The following is a 20,166-nucleotide window of genomic DNA, read 5'->3' as shown; positions in this document are numbered from 1 at the left end:
AATGTTTATAACGATGTAAAAACTTTAAAAATAAAAATAAACAAATTAATTAATTAATTAATTAATTAATTAATTTAAAAAATAATAAACCCAACTCCATTTGGGTCGACCCATTTCTACTCCCACGACAGCATCCTTTAGAATAAACAGAGGATGTTCATACCTTTTTACTGGTTTTATAGGTGTGGAAGCACATAGAGACAACAATAGTCTCTGCGGAGAAAGTTGTGACAGCACTTGTGTATCGCCAAGTGGAAACAGCTGCTCGTCTTGAAGAAAGCCTGTAGAATAATGACAGACAATTCTCTCCTAAAAGGTTCTCGAAGCCAGCTTGTGTCTTTAATGGTGTGTATAGTGCGTCAAGGAGGAGAGTGTTTGTAGAAATACTTTGGTATCACAAAGAAAGATCCATTTCATCCAAAGTATTGATGTCGACATGAAGTGTGACAAAAAAATAACACTGTAACGGTCATACTCACAACTGACATAGCTGCTATATTATGTTTGTTTTAGGTGAGGGATCGTTCAAGATCGCAGTTTAAGGTTGCAGAGTTTCCTAAACGTTCTCTAAACAGTTTAAAGCATGTATCCCACTGAGGGATGAATGTTTGTAACTCTACCAATGGTTGATACGATGTCTAGGTTCGTTCGAGGTCGCAGCGTTCTCTAAACGTTCCATAAATAGTCTTAAAAGTTATTTAAACAGCTTTAAGGAGCTTTTACATTATTGGAATATGAGTTATGAAGCAAAATCCAGCAAAATCAATCTCAGGGGGCGGCCATTTTGCCACTTTCTGTCGACTGAAGATGACATCAAAGTTGCTTAAGGCTTAAGGTTTTCTGATGCTGCCCTGTGATTGGTTGTTACCTGAGACCTGAGCAACATTGATGTCATCTTCAGTCGACAGCAAGGGGCAAAATGGCCGCCCCCTGAGATGGATAAACATGGCTGGATTTTGCTTCATAACTCATGTTCCACAAATGTAATATTAATCAGAATGTCATGTTTAGACGAGTGAGGTCACATATAACATATTATTGTCAAGAAATGTTTGAAGTTGACTTCCACTTTAATGCATATTGGAACAAAGTTGGACAGTGTTTAGAGTCATTTTCCTGTCAAATTTCAACACCTCACCTGACTCCATGCCAAGTGCTGTCGAAACAACACGACAGGGCACAGAATTCCTACCACCACGCGCACAACCCTGTTGCCAAATTGTGACAATAAATCAAGCCGAAATGATTAAAGAACTAGGCCGTATGTTTGCAGTTGCCGTGCAGGCCTCTCCGATCCAGGCCACTGCTCATTGTGCAACAGACTACAAAGTGTGAGGATGAATCATGCAAACGCAGGCTGACGTTCAAAGCGTCTTCAATCACTGCAACGCTGCGCAAATGATGACTTTGTTGTGCTTGAATCAGACCCAGATTGCCCAAAGCTACATTTAAGCGCCTGGCCAGAAAACACTTGAGACTTCTGCCCGCAACCACACAGCCAAGTGGTTTACAAACACGCAATGGATAAGGCTGCATGGTCTGCAATTTTACCAATCGGTAGTAATGGAGGGTCTCTGAATTGAACTGAAGTCGCTCAATACACACACACACACACACACACACACACACACCTACACCCATGCAAGCAGATACACAAAAGTATCCATCTCGAATCCGTGCTTGTAATCATATGCAAAGTTATCCTGCAGAGAACAGGTTGTACAAGACGAATTAACTTTAAGTGGTGAGATGAAAGGAGAAGCAAGGGAAAGCGAGACAGAAGATGAAAAGGCCCCTCTCCCTGCAACAACACTCCACACTCACAGTGAGGTAGTGCTGGAATATATTCCTCACAAGATGCTCCTCGCTGTTGTAATCCCCAACCTCGGATAATGGAGCGTCGTAATCTGGAAGATAAAGCGCTATCAGAACAGCGGGTTGCGGAGAAAGCGGGAGGTGGGGTGATGCTTCTTAGCGTGCCACATGCTCGCCCCTATCAAACATCTCGAGACGGCAAAAGCGACCAAAGGAGTATTTTGTGTCATCTTGATGGAAAATTGAGTGTTTTTGTGGCCCAAAAAAATAAATAAATGCTAAAGGTACTCAGTAAATACAATTGCGAAGATTGCTGAAGGTTGGAGATGGTTGTCCGGAATGCTGAGCAATACATATCTGCCACAGTATAGTATAAGGAAGACCTATTTTTCTCTCTCACTGTAATAAAAGCAAGAAAACATCATCTGCCTTTTAAATTCCAGCAAGAAGAGACACAGAAAGAACATAAAGTGTAGATCTTCTGTATAATAAACACGACTATAAACATCTGATTGTTGACAGTTTATTGGAATAAAGAGTACAAAAAGAACCTTGAGTAATGAACCACGTGATTATCTGATCACGTGTAACAGTCTGCTCAGGTAAATTTCCACCACACTGCGTGATTATAAACATTTACCTTTTAAATACATAAACATAAATTTACTGAGCAACAGTAAAAATGCTAAACTGTATTATTGTTTTTGCTCCAATTTTTTATGAGATGAACTCAAAGATCTAAAACTTCTTCCACATACACATTATCTCCATTTTTCTCAAATATTGTTCACAAACCAATCTGTGATAATGAGCACTTCTCCTTTGCCGAGATAATACATCCCATCTCACAGGTGTGGCATAACATGATGCTGGCTAGATACCATGATCAGTGCACAGACGTGCCTTAGACTGCCCACTCTAAAACGTATGTTTTTTTTTGGGGGGGTGGGGGGGTGGACCATTCAGAGTGGGCTTTTATTGTGGGCAGTCTAAGGCGCGCCTGTGTACTAATCATGGTGTCTAATCAGCATCTTGATATGGCACACCTGTGAGGTGGGATGGATTATCTCGGCAAAGGAGAAGTACTCATTATCACAGATTTTGAAATGGGGATATTGTGTATGTGGAAGAAGTTTTTAGGTCTAGTTCATCTCATAAAACATGGGAGCAAAAACAAAAGTGTTGCGTTATTATTTTTGTTGACTAAATAACGCAACACTTTTGGTTTTGCTACTATTTTTTTGTGAGCTTGGAGGCAAAGATCTAAAAAAAAAAAATCTACATTCAAAAAAGGCTATTTCACTCAAATATTGCTCACAAATTGGTTGGCGTACCCCGTCTCTCACCCAAACTCAGCTGGGTTAAGCTCCAGTTCATCTGCGGCCTTAATTAGGATAAGCAGTGTATAAAATGAATGGATGAATGGCATAATAACCGCAAACATCCACCAAAATGTCAACGTGAATGTGGATGGCAAATGCAAAAGCTTAGAATGGATTCACTCCGGGTGACAAAAATCTATTGTGACATTTGCTTAAATACAGCTGAGCCGTAGTTTCAATGATGAGATTGTCCTCAATTTCATTCCAAATGAAACATGGATGGACCGCAGCCACACACCCTTTTATGGCCTATTATAATTTACTAGGCCCGATGGGGCAATACAGCCATAAAATGCACCTACATCCCTGCATAAATTAGCTATCTAGATTCTTTAACGTGAAGCAATTAAGACTTCAATTTAGACTTTAGTGGCAGAATTGGACTGACTTTAATGGTTTGAATCAAGGGCACGAGCCCGGGTGAATAATAACCGTGCAGGGTGCTGAGTGACAAGAGCTGGGCTCAGCTGCTTTGACAACGGCGCCACTGGCCGTGACCGACTGCTGGATATGTTTGTGACTACAGAGCAGTCAAGCGTCAAGGACGCGAATCCCCATCGTGGCGTGCATAGCTGGACGCATGCTCTGATTTGGTTTGCATCCAAACATAAAACAAGGCCGCAGCTGCCATTGTGATTGGTGATTTGAGATGATATTGATTAGTCTGTAAAAAGAAAATGATTGGACACTACTGAGTTAAGTTTATGTGCATCATGGTTGTTAAAAGCTGTCAGAAATATTCATCTTTTGATGTCCAAGCACGTCAACACCCGCGCAGTCCATGATAGACATGTGAGGGGGATTCAGAAGGTGTGAATTTTTTTTAACAGGCATTAACACCAAATTAACACCAATGAATCATTCTGATGAATATTTCTGGTGAAAATAAACAGCATGTTGGCTAGCTTACCTTGGAGACTATTTTCACACAGACTGACAGCTTCCTCACTAATACTGACAAACACATTCAAGCCACTGACATTTAAAGAAGTGCCTTTTTGGTCATAAAACGCTTCCTTGGCTTGTAGTTAAATACTAGTGTCTATCATCAGTAAGTATTTAAATGATATTGAAAATTACCCTCACACCAAGGTTCTCTGCCAATAGTTTGGTAGCTAGCTAGGCAGGGCAAGAAGATCCAAAACCATTTTAAAGTGATCTCCACACTACATCACTAAGCCAAAGTAGTTAAGCAGAGCTGCACTGAGTTTTGTATGTAATGATTAGCATTAGCAAGCAGCCTTAGCTTCTGGTAAGTGGCACTTTGACAACTCGGTGAAGTTGTCAATGACGCGGAGCCTTTTTTGTACTGGGTCTGCTCCACTACGTACATGCGTGGACAGTAAAATTGTCATTTGGGAGCTGAGTGCTGCCTTTACAAGGGAAATGAGCTGTCATGCCATCTTGTAGGGGCTTCACAGTTAGCAGTTACTTTTTTTAGACTGACAGCAGTCATTCTTAGCTCAGACATTTTGTTGTTATGGTAACAGTATCTGTACTAGCGATTGGGCCAGCAGTTTTTAGGTCAGGTTTGGGCTGACTCACTTGCATGAGACAGATCTGCGCTCACAAACGGAATAAAAAAAATGTATAGAATTATATATATACATATATATATTAAAATATACTGTGTCATTTTTTTTCTAAAATTCTTGATATTTGGCGTATTTAAACCAAAGCATATCATATACGTGTTGTTAAGACACATGGGAACCTTGGGTTTGAAAAGTGAAATATTAAAAATAAAAAAAATGAAAAATAATATGTCTCATTGATTTTAGAAATACTTTTTTGGGGTGGGGGACCTATTGTGGACCTATTTGTAAAACGGATTTGGACACAACCCTATAGCAGTGTATTTGTTCTTCCCCTGTCTCCTATCTTGTGCAAAACTTTTTAACCCGAGAGTTTTTTTTTTGTTTTTAAGGGGTTTCTGCATCCTAAGCACTTTAGCCTGAGGCACTATGGTATTGTCAAGCTGGTCTGTTTTACTTTTAGAGGTTTTGTATTTGTTCACAGTGCAAAATCTCTGCTCCATAAGTCAATAATCGGTCTGAATTATCATCCATTACAAGAACATTTATTCAGACTGTATATCAGCAGCGATCAACTCTTAGCCTCTTCTGAATGCTGATCTCATTGTTGCAGATTCTGCATCCCAGCTTGAACAATCCATGTTGTTTGGCGTGCACTGCAAGTGACTCATGATAACTCACCTGCAGCACACATGATTTAAAAACAAGACTGTTTACTTGTCTCATATTATCAAATAACATATTGGCATGGATGCTGCATACAAATTTATAAAGCAGTGTGCGTTACATATCATTATCAATGCAGTATGTGATGTAGTGCACTTATTGGCCAATTCGATTTTTAAATTTTTTTTTATGTGATCTCTGAATCCACCGATCTAGCAGCAACATAGTGGAAATTTCTCTGATGGGGCACACCAGAAATGATGTACAGGTACAGTATTTCCTCGCTTCAACACAGTTCACTTTTTGCTGCCTTTTTGCGCTTTTTTTTGGGGTGCGATTTTGCATGATTTTTTTTTTTTATTATTATTTTTATTTTATTTTTTACAGTAATGTACCTATGTTAACTCAAGCAAATATCTGTTACTAGCTTAGTAGAAAATAGTGGTAAATAATGTGAGTAGTCGCAATTAATTATGGAATATTGTGCTATTGATCAGTTAAATAATTGTAATGCTTTAACAGCACTAGTTTTATATTATTTTATGAAAAACAAAGAGTCACAACTGGTTGCTTTGTTTCAATGAATGGAAGCTCAACATTCAAGGGCTCCAAAAGGGGTCGTAAAATTTAAGAAACATTCAAAAAACCTTTTCAGGAAAAATATGTACCAAATGGGACTGTGTTTGGTCCTGTTAATGTATTATTGTTACATTGGTTAATTATGTTTTTCTTAGGCCTGTTTATTAGTAATAAATAGTGTAAAACAAAGCTACCATAGGCCCACTGTAATATTGATAGGAGACATCAAAATAAAACAAAGCAAATTAATCCAGTGGAATGAAAATAACAATACCTAATTTAAAAAAAAATAGTGGGAAGAAATGTAAACTCAATTTCCAGAAATTAATTTGGTTAGTTACATTAATTATCATAGGACTAAAAAATTAACAGCATATGGTGGTTGATAATGTTTAAATGTTAGTTTAAAAAAATACCCTGTACCATTAATAATGGTTTTATGACAGTGTTTGGAACATATTAATTCAATTTGTATTATTTCCTATGGGAAGAGTTTGTTCAGTAGTAATTCCTTTGCTTTACCTTGGTGTGTCAGCCTATAGTAAAGACATTATTGCTTGGAGAGACAACTCACACCCGCGCATTACTCTTTACTTGTCTTTGAGGGACTATAAACATCTCCACTTAGCATCTGGAACTTCCAACTCAAGCAAAAACTGAATAATCTTCTCCTGCACACAGGGATCAGGCTAAAAGTGTCGACCGTGCACAGAATATGCAAATCTCCTCACGTTAACTTGCATGACTTTTAATGTGGCACTAAAACATTCATGTAAATTTTCACCCGAGGGACGTTTTGCTCGAACATTCTGGTAATCATCGGTCAGAGACGCATTAGAGAACAAGCTCGCTATCAATGTAAAACAATGGTTGCAAGGAGGAAACGAAACATGAATTTATGTATTTTTTTGCGCCAGATTTCAAGGCCCAACAGGGACAGTCGTCCTTTGGACCAGTCGATGGCTGACACTGGGTCACTCTCGCCGCAGCGTGAAAATATTTTTTTCTTCTTCCCCCGCCAACATGCTGTTTGCCCGACTTTGCGCATGCACACTGCATTGTTTATCAGACAATGCCTCCTTTTGAGACTCAGCCCTCCGTTCTTGTCTGAGGTCAGCTGGAGCAACTCTGTGATGCCCCTAAACATTTATGCCTGAAAGGATAACATCAGGCATTGTGACTCAAAATGCCCTTGCTGCCTCCTCTGACCCCCTTTTGCCTCAGCCACACTTCCTATCAGCTCTGTGTCAGATAAATGAATGTAGCAGAACCCATCCATCTGTCCGTTTTCTATACAGCTTTCTCCTCATTAGGCTTGCCCCTGACTGCAGACTTTCCCTGCCGATATTGGGCAAGAGGTAGGTGGGGTTCATCCGGTATGACAGAACACAAATAATTCACTTAAATGATCGCCTTTAGGGAAAGCAATGGGTTTGAAATAAAAACAACTTAAAAGTCAACATCACATAACAGAAGTGATTATGAACGGATGTAAGGTGCACAGGTTTTGCTTTTCAACCCTTCAATAAAAGGTGACGTCTTCAAATTGGTTTCATTCAGTACTTGAACTCTGGTAATTAACGGTGACCCTTGGCTTAACGGGCCAAAAAAGCCATTGAATAGAGGACACATATTAAGGCTTGGCATTTGTTTTTGGCTGTCGCTAGAGCCTCAATGCAGCTGCCTTTTCAAAAACACTTTGATATGGAAATCAGAGTTTGTTCAATGACGCATGGCGCTGATGGAGTGAAAATGTCGGCTGGGTGGATGCAAATTGACTGATTTAAGTGTGCACGGTGCATTTGATTGCTTGCCATGGTCATACAGTGTATGCAGTTTGTATAAAAGAGCCTATTTGACAAGGGCTGAACATGGATGTCGTATACAAGAGGTGGTCAGACTGTTTCCTATGAGGAAACAGATTTTTTATTTTTATTTATTTTTTTATTATTATAAAATACTATGCAAATGAATTTGTCACAATATTGCTTGAAACGGTCAAAAGCGGCTCTCTGGCAAGCTTTTACATTCTGCTACCTGTTCAAAACCATGACAAAAGCTACAAATACACTTCTTCTTGGTCTTTGATAAATCAAGGAAATATAACATTTACAGTATCGACAAGTTAATTCATATCATAAAATGAAAACAAGAAATTCAATACATCATACCCTCTTGAACTGAGCCATACCTTATTGAATCGAATCATAATCCCACTGAATCGAACCATCTTGCATTGTTCCACTTTTAAACGTTTTAAATTAATCATATCACATCCTGTGTATCGAGATTTGAATCAAATTGGCTTTTTTTGGAGAGAAACAAATAAGGCAAAGGGTTTGGGATTTTTCTTCTGAAGCTGAAATAGCATAATTCAACTGAGGTTATAAAGATATTAGAATATTTTATATATAAGAAATTACTAATTAAAATTTCAGCGACAAATACAATGATATTGATGTTAATGATCCAATTCCATTCTGCTTCATTAACATGCGGTAGGCTATAAGCCTATAAGTTTTACTTGCAGAAACATGTTCTCAAACAAAGCATATCACAACAGTGTTGCCCTTTTTTGATCATAACCTTCCAATATATACTGAAAATATAGCACTCCTAGCATGACTATCACATAATAAAGGCTTCATGCCTCGTTGCTTGGCCTATGAATATCTTTTTTGATGATGATCAAATAAACATGACCTGGAACTCGCTTACCCTCAAGGTAAGCTCCTCCAAAAATACCTACCTCCAACATTTTTCCCTTTATCAGTGTGAATCTATTTTGATTAAAATGTCTAATGAATGCATCCTTACAGGGAGATACGCCTGTCAGATGCCATTATCGTTCCCCGTAATACCTCGTGAAAACTCTAACGAATCATCAGTGACTTTCATGTGTGTGTGTCAGTGAAGGTTTATTTGTGTGATGTGTACTGCCCTCCATGTATGGCTTAGACAACCCTGTCATCTTTTGTAGTATATGTAAAAATGTGTGTCAGACTCCATGGCAGACGTTTGTTGTATAGTGATGCTTAGCAACACTTGGCTAAAATTGTCACAAGACAGGAGGCAGTAATTCATTCAATTTTAATATATTCCTTTCACATAAAATAGACACATTTGTTTGCATACCATTGGATATATTGTACAACTGAAAGTTTGTACAAATTTAAAAAAAAATAAATGATTATGAAAATGTTAAATGTTTAGTATAGTGTAAAATATGAGACTAACCCCCATGCTTGAATACGGATCTGTATTTATTTATTCAAACCTGAAAATCATACAAACTATAGCTATAGGGCTACTTTAATCCCGTTAAAAGAAATCGTTGGCTTATTCTCAAAAGTCTGTACTTATATTATAGGCTTTTTGTGTTTTTTGACAACGATGACGTTCCAATATCCCATACAGCAGCAGTGACTGCAGCCCATGAGCTCCCTAGAGTCGAGTGCATTTTACAGAAATAAATAAATAAAATCTCAACGTGATCATCGCACATAAACTGTGATTAAAAAAATGTTCACCCTTACATGCTCAATATTGGATCTCAGAGCATTTATAAATGCTGAGTAAAAGTGATCTCCATCCCCATTCCTGCCTTACGACCGATCGTCCAAATTTAATTGCAATACAACACTGCCACCTGCAGGATATGATCGACTCTGCAATAAAAATACTAAACCGCATTATCCAAGAAAGCTATGCCATTGTATTAGTTTCAATGAAGACGCGCTGCCAAACGTTTGCCGAGATAATTTGCCAGCAAATTAAGTCTGCCATAATGACTTTAAATGTGTGTGTCTAGCTATTTCCCTTTAGAGAGTAAAGCTTGTCACTGCTGGAAAGCAATCATGGTGAAGAATGTAAACCACGGACTTTTCGAAAAAAGACCGAGTGCTAATCATTATACTTTATGGGGCATAAACTAAAATGTTTATTTTTTATTTTATAAATTATTATAGGTCACATGACCTGGAAGCTATTGAGCAAATATGCTAATATTTACTGGGGGGGAAATATCAGAAATAAGTGGAGAGCTAAAATGAAAAACAAAACAAAAACAAGAGGTGTGTGTCATCCAGCCGACATGCCACTATGATGTAGCACTGGTTTGCGATAAATAGTTATTATTATATATTATATTATATATATATAATATATATATATATTATTATTATTATTATTATTAATAATAATAATAATGGTAATGATAATAATAATAATAAACGAAAGCAGGGCAGCACGGTGGCTGACTGGTTAGCACGTCCCCCTCCCAGTACAGAGGACGCGAGATCGAGTCCGGGCTCGGCCTTCCTGGGTGGAGTTTGCATGTTCTCCCCGTGCTTGCGTGGGTTTTCACCGGTTTCACCGGTTACACCGGTTACCTCCCACATTCCATAAACCTTCATGGCAGGTTAATTGAACACTCCAAATTGTCCATAGGTGTGATCGTGAGTATGGTTGTTCGTCTCTGTGTGCCCTGCGATTGGCTGGCAAACAGTTCAGGGTGTACCCCGCCTACTGCCCGAAGCCAGCAAGAAAATGGATGGATTATTAAAGCAGCACGCCTCTCCAAACCACTGATTCCGTTAAACCGGAATAAGTTTAATTTTCTTTCAAAATAAAATCTAGAAAGTGTTCTCTGGGAATGGAATAGGTGGGAAACCGCGGAAGAAGGTAAACGATACCTAAACATATAAATTATAATATTTGTTAAATTGACAACAGCTTGTTTGAATGGATACCATTTCGCCTGTTGTTCAGGATAAATAAATATTTTGGAAAGTAAACGTAGAACTTGCACGTCTAGCTAGCGTGTTATCTAAACATGAATTAATGTGGCACTGTCGACAAGGCTGTCATCGTAGAAATCGACTTTACTCCACTGTAACCTTATTTCCCTCAAGTAATGTTGTATTCGCTAACTCGACAATGAATGTTCTAAAATACCCCGACCTTGAGCGTGTAGCAATTGTTTGTAGCGGTTCCTGAGCAACTTAGCCTAGCTTGCTTTGTGTTTTGTTTGTTAAATTTAACTTAATTCATTTTTTTCCCACTATGCTCCCCTTTCTTCTTAGCATGGAGTCATTTGGGGCCATTCTTGGATGTTCTGCATGTTTTGCTTTAGGTGGAATTGTGTTTGCTGTTTACAAACTTGGCTTGCTGTACCAGTTGTTCCACAAGGTGAGCGTTTATGAGCCTGTAAAACCAATCATCATATTTCTTTAGACATAGCCACATAGTGTTGAGCGCAATTTTAGTGAAACAAATTACCCAACATGTTAAGTGTTCATCCTAAATATCATTCTCTTTCAAGTTTATGACGTTAAATATAAGAGTACAGACAGGCACACTAAGCATTTTTTTTTATGCCTTTCTAAGACAAAGGTCGTCAACATCACACCCTGTAATGTCTGAGCTTTACACAAAGTGCATCACACATGGTCATGTGCATCAACAATGGCTGTGTGAAAAAAAATGCTGTTTGACAGGTGACTTTTTAGGACGTCACTTGTTCATATAGGCAGCGCTTGTGAATCACTTCCCACCAATTAATCCAGATTTTCTAATTTGCTGTCCTTTTTTATGTTCCACAGACTGAGACAAACAGCCCTCGACATGGCGGTGAAAGCGTGGCGGAGGTCCTGCGCGCCCACGGGATCAAGTATGTCTTCACTCTGGTTGGTGGGCACATCTCGCCCATCTTGGTGGCCTGTGAAAAAGTGGGCATCCGAATTGTGGACACCAGGCACGAGGCCACGGCTGTCTTTGCTGCTGATGCCGTGGCGCGGCTTTCAGGTGCACTTTTATCACGAAACATACAGTGGGTAAATTCACCGCTGTTCAAATGCCAGGTTTTTGTAGTATAAAAGATGAGCCCAACATAAATCATTTCAAATCGTTTCCCATTATTTTTATGACCTTTAACCTGTACAACTCAATTGATTTTTTTTAGATATGTTGGGGGGGGAGGGGGCAGATAGTTGCATAAGTGTGCACACCCTCCTGTAGCTCGGTATGTTGCTGTGTTCAAAATGAACCAATTAGATTCAAACTCATGTTCTGCCTCCCATAAACCACAAATGAAGTGTTGATGTTCTCATATGATTCTCCTAATAATTTTTGCTTTCTTGCAGAAGCCTGAAGGTTTTGTGCAAACCTAACTATTTGGAATAGTTCATAGTTCCTTCCACCTTTAGGCCCCAGTTCTAGTTGACGAAAATGCAGCCCCAAAGCATGGTGCTGACACCACCATGTTTCACTGTATGTATGGTGTTATTTGGGTGATGAGCAGTGTTGTTTTTGCAACAAACATATGTTTTGCAATTATGGCTAAAAAGGTCAACCTTGTTTTCATCAGTCCATTTTCAAACACAATTTCCCTCACATGTTTGGGATGTTTAAATCGTGCGTGTTTTTTTTTAATTTGTAAGAAAAGGACTTTTCTTTTTCTTTAAAAAATAAATAAATTTAGCTCTGCAGGTTGTAGGTCAAAAATAATGATGGGGAAAGGGTTTAAATTACTTAACTTGGTCTCATTTTTATGCCACAGAAATATGACATTTGAACAGGGGTGTGTAGACTTTTTATATCCGCTGTTATTTTAATATTCACAGTCCTGTCCTTGTTTGTGTTGACTCGTCCAATATCCAAACCACAATGTCTGCAATCCTTTTAATTAAGGTGTGTCCCTGTTTTAGAGAGTCAGTAGGACTACAAAAATAACATTAGATACAATTCCACAATCAATTGAGGTCCAATACAATGGAACACAATCAATTCCAGGAAGTTGTTTGAAAACTAATTTGTCTAGATTTTAAAACTTAAAAAATGAATGTTTAAATAAATTCAAGCGATACCCAAACCCTATACACCAGTCACCTGATTTCGATGTAAATACCCTCAAATTAAATCGGAATATTTTAAGTTAAAGTACATCTTGTATCTAATGATGTGCCCTCTTACTGACCGTCTTTTAATAGGTACCGTTGGTGTAGCTGCAGTGACTGCTGGTCCAGGTCTCACTAACACTGTGACAGCAGTGAAGAACGCTCAAATGGCAGAATCACCCTTGTTGCTCATGGGAGGGGCTGCTGGTACACTCCTTCAGGTACTATGTTGTGACAAAAAAAATGTAAGTGTAAATAATGTTTCTGAAATGTCACAACCAATGTTTTTCTGTCATTTTTCTGTTGTGGGTGCAGGGCAGAGGAGCACTCCAAGACATTGACCAAATGTCTCTGTTCAAGCCTCTGTGTAAGTTCTGCGCCTCCATCAGAACAGTCCGAGAAATCGTGCCTGTTGTCAGAAAGGCGCTGGCTGTTGCCCAGTCTGGAACACCCGGGCCGGTTTTCATAGAATTCCCCATAGACACTCTGTACCCATTCCATCTGGTGTCCAGAGAGTTTGCTGTTAAAAACCCTCCCAAAGGTCTGATGGGCAAAATTGTCTCCTGGTACGTTTTTTTTTTCTTACCCTCCTCATGTTATGGAGAAAAAAAAAGTTCCATTTGTAGGTAGTGTGCACAATCATGCACTCACCAACCATAATGTTAATCATATCTGAACAAGTTAATGAAAGCCAATAAAGGTGCTGTAGCAGCATTTCTGCCTTTAAAACCAGTGAACAGTATTTTATTTTGAAATGGCTTAGTCAAAACCATCAAAAAGCCCATAACGGGTCACAATACCGCCTAGGGGTTAAATTATGCTGGTCATTTTTGACTAGCTTATTTATTAGCATCATGAGGGAGGGGGGCAAAATTTTTATATGTATGTCTATATAAAGCTTTAGAGAAAGGAAAATGAAATTTATGTAGTCCCCATCCCTGCTCAACATAATACAGCACAATTACAACCACAATAAAATCTTTTGATATATGAATTCTGTCAAATGTTTAATATAGCTTTCGCATTGGATCTCATTAGACGGTGATTGCATCCTTCTAATAAATTATGTATATTTATGATGGAAACTGAATGTATTCTTGCCAGGTACCTTAACAACCACCTCATGAACATTTTTGCTGGTGCCTGGGAAAGAAGAGATGTTTCACCTCTTCCTGTTGACATTCCACAAGCCACAGACGATCAGGTACATCAACACTTGGCATAACTTTGGGTTTTGTTTTGTTTCAGTTTTTAACCTCGTGATGTCATACAGTGTGGACAATATTTATTTTCACATGTACTGTATATTAGGTACAAAAGTGTATTGAACTAGTGAGCCGAGCCAAGAAACCCGTTATCCTGCTGGGAAGCCAAGCTACCCTACCACCAACACCAATTGATGAGATCAGGTGAAAATGTATTCACTCAAAGTATTCTCTTGTTTAAATATTCATTGTACTTCACTGTTGTTTGGCATGTTTATTCCGTGAAAGTAAATTAAATGAGATGTATTTTCCAATCTAATAAATTTGATGGCATTACAGGAGTGCTTTGGAGGACTTAGGCATTCCTTGCTTCCTTGGGGGCATGTCCCGAGGCATGCTGGGTAAAGACAGCCCAATCCACATTAGACAAAACAGACGTGATGCTCTGAAGGAGGCTGATGTTGTGGTCCTCGCAGGTCAGACATTATATATATATATATATATATATATATAAATATTTACAGTAGGTGTCAATTTTATGTGTACAGTAGTTCTATTGGTTGAATGAGGAAATTACACAAGAAAGTGGCAAAGAACTGTCACTGAAGGATGTGTAAAGACAGTTTTAAAAAATTTGATTGTTTTTTTTTACATTTGGAAAAAGGTTCCATATCTGTATTTTATTCATACTCTTTCTCAATACATTCACAGCCAATGCTTTCAGTTTATAGCTGATAAGAATGCCCTGTCTCTGTCCCACTTGCTTTGTTTTATTTTTTATAACACATTGATTTTACTCTACATTTGACCAGCGTATGAATAATTTACTGTGTGAGCCACTGAGTGTATTGGTTGAGAAAATCATAGTCAGTGCATGTCACTTATGGAAATGCATTGTTTTTTGTTCTGTGAAACATTGTGACATTTATTCTACAAATACTGTACCTGTCGGATGGATAATCATATTTATCTGGACCTTGATCTTTCCTTTAGAGCCTGATAAGGCTTGTTTAAGCAGGCAAGTTTTTTTTATCTTGAAACGTGATGTGTTACCGGCCATGTTACAACAAGCTGAAGGCAAACTTTTTTTGTTTATTTAGTCATCAACCCATAGTACGAAAGATATGAAAGGTGGTGAAATGTTTCGAAAGACCATTCCTAGTTTTGTTTTTGTTTTGCAGGCACAGTGTGCGACTTCCGTCTGGGCTATGGCAAAGTTCTAAACAGACGTAGCAAGATCATTGCTGTCAACAGAGACAGGATACAGCTCCTCAAAAACTCAGATATGTTCTGGAAACCAACTGTAGCAATTCAAGGTGCCTTCATACCTCCTTTTTTGTCGCTAGCATTTTGTTTCTTGGCTCAACAACCCAACAATATGTCATGAAAGTGGAATTTACCGGCATCATTATTTTCTCCCTAGCATGCATGTTTACATGCTTAACCCTCTCATGCAAACTTATCAGCAAGTTATTTAAGTGGGGACACATTAATATTGTAAAAAAAAAAAAAAAAAAAGTGTGACTTGAATTTTCCTTGAGCATTCTTAACTGTTCAATATAAAAAATCGGTCTCTGTTAATCATATTGTACTGGGTCGACAGATTTTGTTGCTATGCTACTGCTAAGTAGTAAGTTCGTTTCATGTTCCAGAGTTGCTAATGTATTAAGTTTTTTGTCTCTAGTGGCATCACAAAACATTTTGTGTGAAGTGTTAATTTCTATTTATTTCTGGTTTCACCGTGAATTGCTTTAACTCAATTTGTTACTGGTATGGGCTCTTGAGGCTTAACCTATAGAACGAACACCTTAATTTAGATACATGTAGTTAATTTCTCAAATGTTTATCTATTATAGGTGACGCTGGTTCATTTTTAGTACGGCTTTCCAAAGGCTTAAAGGGCCATCGTTGTCCAGAAGAATGGCCTCAAAGTCTGAAAGCAGGAGATATGACCAAAGAAAACAAAAATAGGTGAGGAGGCCATGCAAACTTTAATCATTTAACATTGTCGTTTAGCTTGTTTTAATGTGAAAGTATTACCATATATCTTGAAATTGCGTGGTAATTTCATGTTTGTGAAAACATCTTGAAATAAATCATCATAAATTCAGGGTATCATGTGGGAAAAGATTATGTCTCACAATAAATATCACAGCATCTGTCAATATTCAGCTGCAGTTTAACATCATTCGTAATCAAGTTTTTCTTTCAGCTTTTCTTTTAGCTTTTCTAGCCCTAATGATTTGTTGCTCTCATTTGTGTTTATGTATTGCAACCGAACTTTTTTTTTTTTTTTTTTTTTATAACGGCTGCAGCTTTACAGTATGTTGATGAGCATTACATTAACAAGCAAAGGTCATTAATTGTCTTTTTCATTATCAGGGCTAAAGCCAATGAGAAGACGGAGCATCACCTGAACCCCTTGAAAGTTCTTCACATGTTGGACGAGCAGATGTCAGAAGACATTATCATTGTAGCGGACGGCGGTGATTTCGTAGGAAGCGCCGCTTACATCCTGAGGCCACGAGGACCACTGCGCTGGCTCGATCCAGGTCCGCTCCTTCTCTTTGGAGCTCATATGCCATGACAAACTCATTTGGGATTGCAGTTGACATGAAATGTGAATTTTGAGAGTAATGATTCTCCACAGGGGCCTTTGGGACGTTGGGAGTAGGAGGAGGATTTGCGCTAGGTGCAAAACTGTGCCGGCCCGAATCAGAGGTTCGAGCTTTTCTGAAAAGGATCCATCTGCTTGTGACGCTTCATGAATGAAATATGACCTGTGCGTTTTAGGTGTGGATTGTCTATGGTGACGGTTCCCTAGGATACAGTGTTGCTGAGTTCGACACATTCACTCGACATAAGGTACGAGCGTTACCAATACATGTCTATGATGCTGTTGTAAAAAAATCCGGGATATTAGAATACTTTTTGAAATACAGTGGAATCTCTGAGGTCAATTGTCATAATTTAGAATAGTGTATGGAGTGTAAGAAGAAGGTAACTACTCAAAAATGTATGAACGACAAAATGTTTTAACTTTCTCATCAAGTGATAAAATGCACAGTCACACTGAACGTCAAGTATTGGGACGCCCCTCTTTCTTTTTTCTATGAATGTGTCTGCTTACTTCACACATTGTTTTATTTGTAAGGCTGGCTGATGATCTACTTTATCGTTTTAATTCAAGTTAATATTTTTTATTTTTTTAAATAGAGCTTCATTACTACAAAGTGGGTCCAAGCTGACGTGCACTACTTACACAAATGGAAAACCTTCAAACAGAATGGAGCTAGTTTTAGTGGAGAAGTTTAGCCAAACCTTTGTGCAAATTTTGAAAAAAAAAAAAATTGCTAGCCATGAAAAAAAAAATCTATTTTACATTTTTCAAGATGGCCACCAAAAGTTTTTGCTGAAAAAAAGTCTTAAATCTGAAATAAACAAGAAATTTTGCAAAGGTGTTCCTTGTAACTGTTTCAACAAAAGTGCGATAGCGTCAAAAAAAGTCAATATGGCGGCTATTTTTCAAGATATGTTTTTTGCTAAAAAAAACACAATAGTTCAAATTGTGATAACATCAATCCTTTGATGCTCACTGACTCACTCATGCTTATGTCACATCATTCCTAATGGCGATCCGTTGTTTAAAAAAAATAAATAAAAAAAACAGGAAAAAAATTCAAAAGTAAAAAAAATAAACATGCCCTAAAATAATCCTTGGGAGTTTTTGCTTGTCTGGTGTTCTTTTGTGACAGATACAGCAGTCAATACAAAAAATGCTAATGTTTATGCAATCCCCCACCTGCGGTGAAAATGCATTATTTAAATATTGTTCCTCTCCTGTTTCCAGACACCAGTTATTGCTGTTGTAGGAAATGACGCATGTTGGAGTCAGATTTCCAGAGAACAGGTTCCCATTTTGGGCAGCAACGTGGCATGTGGCCTGGCATTTACAGGTACATTGTTTGAGTATGATGATGGCTTTTTTTCCTACCTCTTATGTTGGAATGCATTACAGACTGTTCACCTCCCTGTTTGCAGATTATCACACTGTGGCCGATGGGTATGGTGGGAAGGGCTACCTTATAAGGCGTGAGGATGAGGAGCGGCTCGAGGACATCATCAGGGAGGCTCGGAAGGAGAGCCAGATGGGCAAAGCAACACTTCTCAATATCCTGATAGGCAAAACCAACTTTAGGGAGGGCTCCATCTCTGTATAATGTTAATGTGCTCTAACAAGCATATTCAGCATGCACCAATGGATTCCTTTCCTGTTATAGGGAAGAAAATGGATCTGAAAGCCTTAATAATACAGTTAAAAAATTCTGCTTCCAGGGTTACTTTTGTACCCAACTATAATTGCTGCATTTCAATAAGGGACACCTTAAATTAGAAATGTAGTTTTGTTTAAGGAATTACACCTCTTTGACTACACCATTAATGTATACAACGCATTTAACTGCACATGTATTACAAATAATTTCTTGCATTGGTATTTACATGCAACCTGAATGCCTTTCAGCCTGAGATGACGTTAACATTGAGCCTATATTGTGTTTGAAAGCCTGTAATATTCAATGCAATATAATTCCCAAATATTTTCAATGCTTTAGACAGCTCAAGCATATGCCTTTTGTATGTTCAACTAGAATAACAATAATATATTGCAGACACACACATATAGCAAGCATACTTAATAATATGCACAAATGATGTCATTTTCAGCAGGGGTGGGGTACGTTTTTCATCTCAGGGGCCGTTTCCGTTTGTCCTCCAACTAAAGGGCCATACTATAGTGTTCTAGGAATTTTTAGAGCTTTTCCTCTGGGTTTTAGTTGGCTTTCTGGAATTGCATAGCAAACCTGCTTTATAGTCTAAATCATGCATTGCACTATAAATGTAAATGATTTGCTCACGAGGCAAATGCATGTTGTTAATTGCCGTATGAAGGGATTTTGTCAGTGTCCACTATAGAAAGTGTATGTTAACTTTAATTATCTAATAAACTGGCAAATTGTAAAGACAAGCTGGACATTTTAATTAATACATAAATATTGGCAAAGTTTTTCATAGGGGGTGCACCGATCACAATTTTCTGGCCAATCTCTGATTTTTTAAAAAGTCTGACCTGCCAATCCAGATTTTTGCCGATTTCGATTTTTTTTTTTAATATAACAAGCAGCATACACCTTCAGAGTTCCAATCTTATTTAATTGGAAAACATTGAACAATATCTGTGAAATAATACAAATGGGTTGTTTGAGTAGTTCTCTGAAATAAAAATGAAAAGCCTATTCGTCATCTGAGCAGAAGAGGGCAGTGGTTGACTTTTTCAGACCTCCGAGGAGGGAGATGAGATCGGTGGAAAAGATTGGTTTATATTTAAGGGATCGGCCGATCAAAGATCTCCCAATCTAAGGAAATCGGGGCTGATAAATCGGTCGGCCGATCGATCGGTGCACCCCTAGTTTTTCATAATTTTGTTGAATCCATACATACATTCATTCCCTTGCACTTATCTGGGGATGTATCGCGGAGGCAGCAGCTTTAGCAGGGAAGCCCAGACTTCCGCCTCCCCAGCCACTTTGTCCATCTCATTCGGGCCGTGAGACAGTCATCCCCAGGGTCTCATCTGTGTGGAAAATACCCGGAACACTTCACCATGGAGGCATCCAGGAGAGGCTTCCTATTATAACAAGATGACTGAGCCACCTCATCTGGCTCTTCTCAGTGCCGAGGAGACAAATGACAAAGCATAGAGGGGGGCGGGGGGGAATGAAAGTTGTGTACAGTACTGCTATTTACGTATATACAGTGAGTGTATGCACTGAGGCCACCTGCCTCTTCGCCTTTGACGTCACATTTGCTTGTGTTGTTTCGTGTTGCTTTCAAACGCTCAATAAAGCTTGGAAAATAAAAAACATTCAGTTAAAACACGACAATTATTTGAGTTGACGTTGTTACTTGTTAGACAGATTGAAAACATAATAAAACTCTTACTTGTTGATATGAGTTAAATAATTGTCGAATGAATGCTAGTTTTAGTCGATTGATAATACATAATATACAGACTAGTGTCTTGACGGAA

The 20,166-nt window shown here is 38.3% G+C and overlaps 1 protein-coding gene across 2 annotated transcripts; it reads left to right on the top strand.

The window, feature by feature from the left end:
* Positions 1-10,459: 10,459 nt before the first annotated feature.
* On the top strand, positions 10,460-20,001 carry ilvbl (ilvB (bacterial acetolactate synthase)-like). 2 transcript variants are annotated; one of them, XM_077565592.1, is made up of 15 exons: positions 10,460-10,660; positions 11,062-11,167; positions 11,581-11,782; positions 12,967-13,094; positions 13,189-13,439; positions 13,978-14,077; positions 14,185-14,282; positions 14,418-14,554; positions 15,260-15,394; positions 15,935-16,049; positions 16,461-16,630; positions 16,729-16,799; positions 16,872-16,943; positions 17,929-18,034; positions 18,120-20,001. In XM_077565592.1, the coding sequence occupies exons 2-15, from the start codon at positions 11,063-11,065 to the stop codon at positions 18,296-18,298; spliced, it is 1,869 nt and encodes a 622-aa protein (XP_077421718.1). In that variant the 5' UTR covers positions 10,460-10,660; position 11,062; the 3' UTR covers positions 18,299-20,001. The 2 variants fall into 2 exon arrangements, with proteins under 2 accessions (XP_077421718.1, XP_077421719.1); XM_077565593.1 differs by lacking the exon at positions 10,460-10,660 and adding an exon at positions 10,719-10,889.
* The last annotated feature ends 165 nt before the right edge of the window (positions 20,002-20,166 follow it).

Source organism: Vanacampus margaritifer, chromosome 5 (assembly GCF_051991255.1).
Source record: "Vanacampus margaritifer isolate UIUO_Vmar chromosome 5, RoL_Vmar_1.0, whole genome shotgun sequence".
Taxonomy (NCBI): Eukaryota; Metazoa; Chordata; class Actinopteri; order Syngnathiformes; family Syngnathidae; genus Vanacampus; species Vanacampus margaritifer.
The sequence above is the reverse complement of the archived record's forward strand: the minus strand, read 5'-3'. Positions and strand labels throughout refer to the sequence as shown.